The sequence below is a fragment of the Crocuta crocuta genome, unplaced genomic scaffold, assembly GCF_008692635.1.
Source record: "Crocuta crocuta isolate KB4526 unplaced genomic scaffold, BGI_CrCroc_1.0 scaffold113, whole genome shotgun sequence".
NCBI lineage: Eukaryota > Metazoa > Chordata > Mammalia > Carnivora > Hyaenidae > Crocuta > Crocuta crocuta.
Window position 1 is genome coordinate 12,413,104 of NW_027530368.1, and position 2,096 is coordinate 12,415,199.

At 33.0% G+C, this 2,096-nt stretch overlaps 1 protein-coding gene across 1 annotated transcript in view; it reads left to right on the plus strand.

Annotated features, from left to right (window-relative positions):
* The first annotated feature begins 252 nt into the window (after window positions 1-252).
* The window catches only part of USP34 (ubiquitin specific peptidase 34), a 192,996-nt gene continuing 191,152 nt past the window's right edge, over window positions 253-2,096 (plus strand). Inside the window, 2 exon segments of the mRNA XM_077766453.1 lie at window positions 253-386; window positions 389-450. Coding sequence (XP_077622579.1) covers window positions 353-386; window positions 389-450 — 96 coding nt within the window. The 5' untranslated portion in view covers window positions 253-352.

Here is a 2,096-nt window from a genome sequence, read left to right on the forward strand (position 1 = left end):
TTTATTGAAAAATTTTCTTTCTCTTATAGGCAATGTCTATGCTGCTTCAAGGAATATAAGCATTTGGAGATTTTTAACCAAGTAGTGTGTGCACTTATTAATTTAGTGATTGCCCAAGTTCAAGTACTCCGGGACCAGCTTTGTAAACATTGTACTACTATTAACATAGATTCCACGTGGCAAGAGGAGAGTAATCAAGTGGAAGAACCACTGAGTATAGAAAGAGAGTGTAATGAAGGAAGTACAGAAAGACAAAAATCAATAGAAAAAAAATCAAACTCTACAAGAATTTGTAATCTGACTGAGGAGGAATCTTCAAAGAGTTGTGATCCTTTTAGTTTATGGAGTACAGATGAGAAGGAAAAACTCTTACTATGTGTGGCAAAAATTTTTCAAATTCAGTTTCCTTTATATACTGCTTACAAGCATAATACTCATCCTACTATAGAGGTATGTGAAAATAGGTATTGTGAATTTTAAGTAATACCAAGTTATAGTTATGTTGACAATTTTTTATGAATACATATGAAGACAGTTATTGATGGAAAAATTTATAAAAGTAACTATCATTAGGAAAAAGTAGTCCAGTTTTTTCTAGACCATTTTGGTTGCAACTTGGGTTGAACATTTGCTCAACATAGTCCTGTTAAGGAAAGGTTTACAGATTAAACTCATAAAAATTAAACTATTGGTAATATAAAAATTTTGCTGATATACATCTATGCTGTGCTTTGACATTTTCAAAAAGTAATAATTGAGGGAAAAGCATGTGCAATTTTGATTTTTATTCTTAGAAACATTGGTAACCATATTTGGGATTTTTCACATGAAGAAAAATGAACAAATGATCCTTAACTACAAAGTTCTTTTTTTAAATTTTAATGTTTATTTTTGAGAGAGACAGAGTGTGAGTGGGGGAGAGGCAGAGAGCAGGAGACAAAGAATCTGAAGCAGGCTCCAGGCTCTCAGCTGTTAGCACAGAGCCCGGCGCAGGTCTTGAACCCATGAACCGTGAGATCCTGACCTGAGCTGAAATTGGATGGTTAACCAACTGAGTCACTGAAGCACCCCATTAACTACCAGTTTTAAATGATAGTACTTTCTTTTATACGTTAAGATGCTTGACTCCTACCATTAGTGATATTTTTATAAGCCTTTCAAAGAATTTAGAAACCCACCTGAGGTTTATTTAGATGATAGCATTACTTTGTACACATGGTGAGAATTGAGACAGTTAATATGATAATGTGTTATGTAAGTGGCATAAAAAACAGATTTATTACTTCTCATGATTCTCTGAGTTGCCTGGGCAGTTCTTTTGGTTTTATGTGGCTTCATGTAGGCAGTTGTATATTTACTTTGAAAGTTGGAGGAGTTTAAAGGTCCACCATGGTCTCACTCACATGTCTGACAGTTGGTGCTGGATGTTGTCTAGGGCTCCTTGGATTTTCTCCACATGGCCTCTCATTCATCACTAGAGTTGATTGGTTTCTTTATGTGGTAATCTTAGAATTGATCCGGGAAGATAAACGTGTAAGTTATAAGGCCTCTTAAGGTCCAGCCTCTGAAATAATATAAATTCTGCCACATTCTGTTGAAGCACTGAACAAGGGCAGTCCAGATTCAAGGGAGTATGAAGTAGACTCCATCTCTGGATAAAATATCTCATTTTAAACTTAATAGATCTACTACTGGCTTTTTATAAAAGTCTGCCTATTTTCTCTGGCTTATTCTATAATCTTCATACTGACTTCTCTAAACTTCTTTCTTCATCTGGAAAAAATAGTTCCTTATTGAAAATGTTTTCACATTGAATTGAGACTATTTAAAAACATAGCCTAGGAGGTGGGTATTTCCTTTATTGGAATTTTCCTGAAGAATATTTTAAAACAGCTTGTGCTATGCATTCTAGAATTCTTCATCTGTTATCTTTCCATCTAGAAACTTTTTAATGAATCATTTAGTAAATACCGTAAAATGTGTCAGCTCAGCATCCTTTTTCTTTCTTGAAAAAATTTTAATTTATATTTTAATTAAATATATTTGTTATTTATATATTATTATAATTTAATATTTAAAGTAAATAAATTTAATGG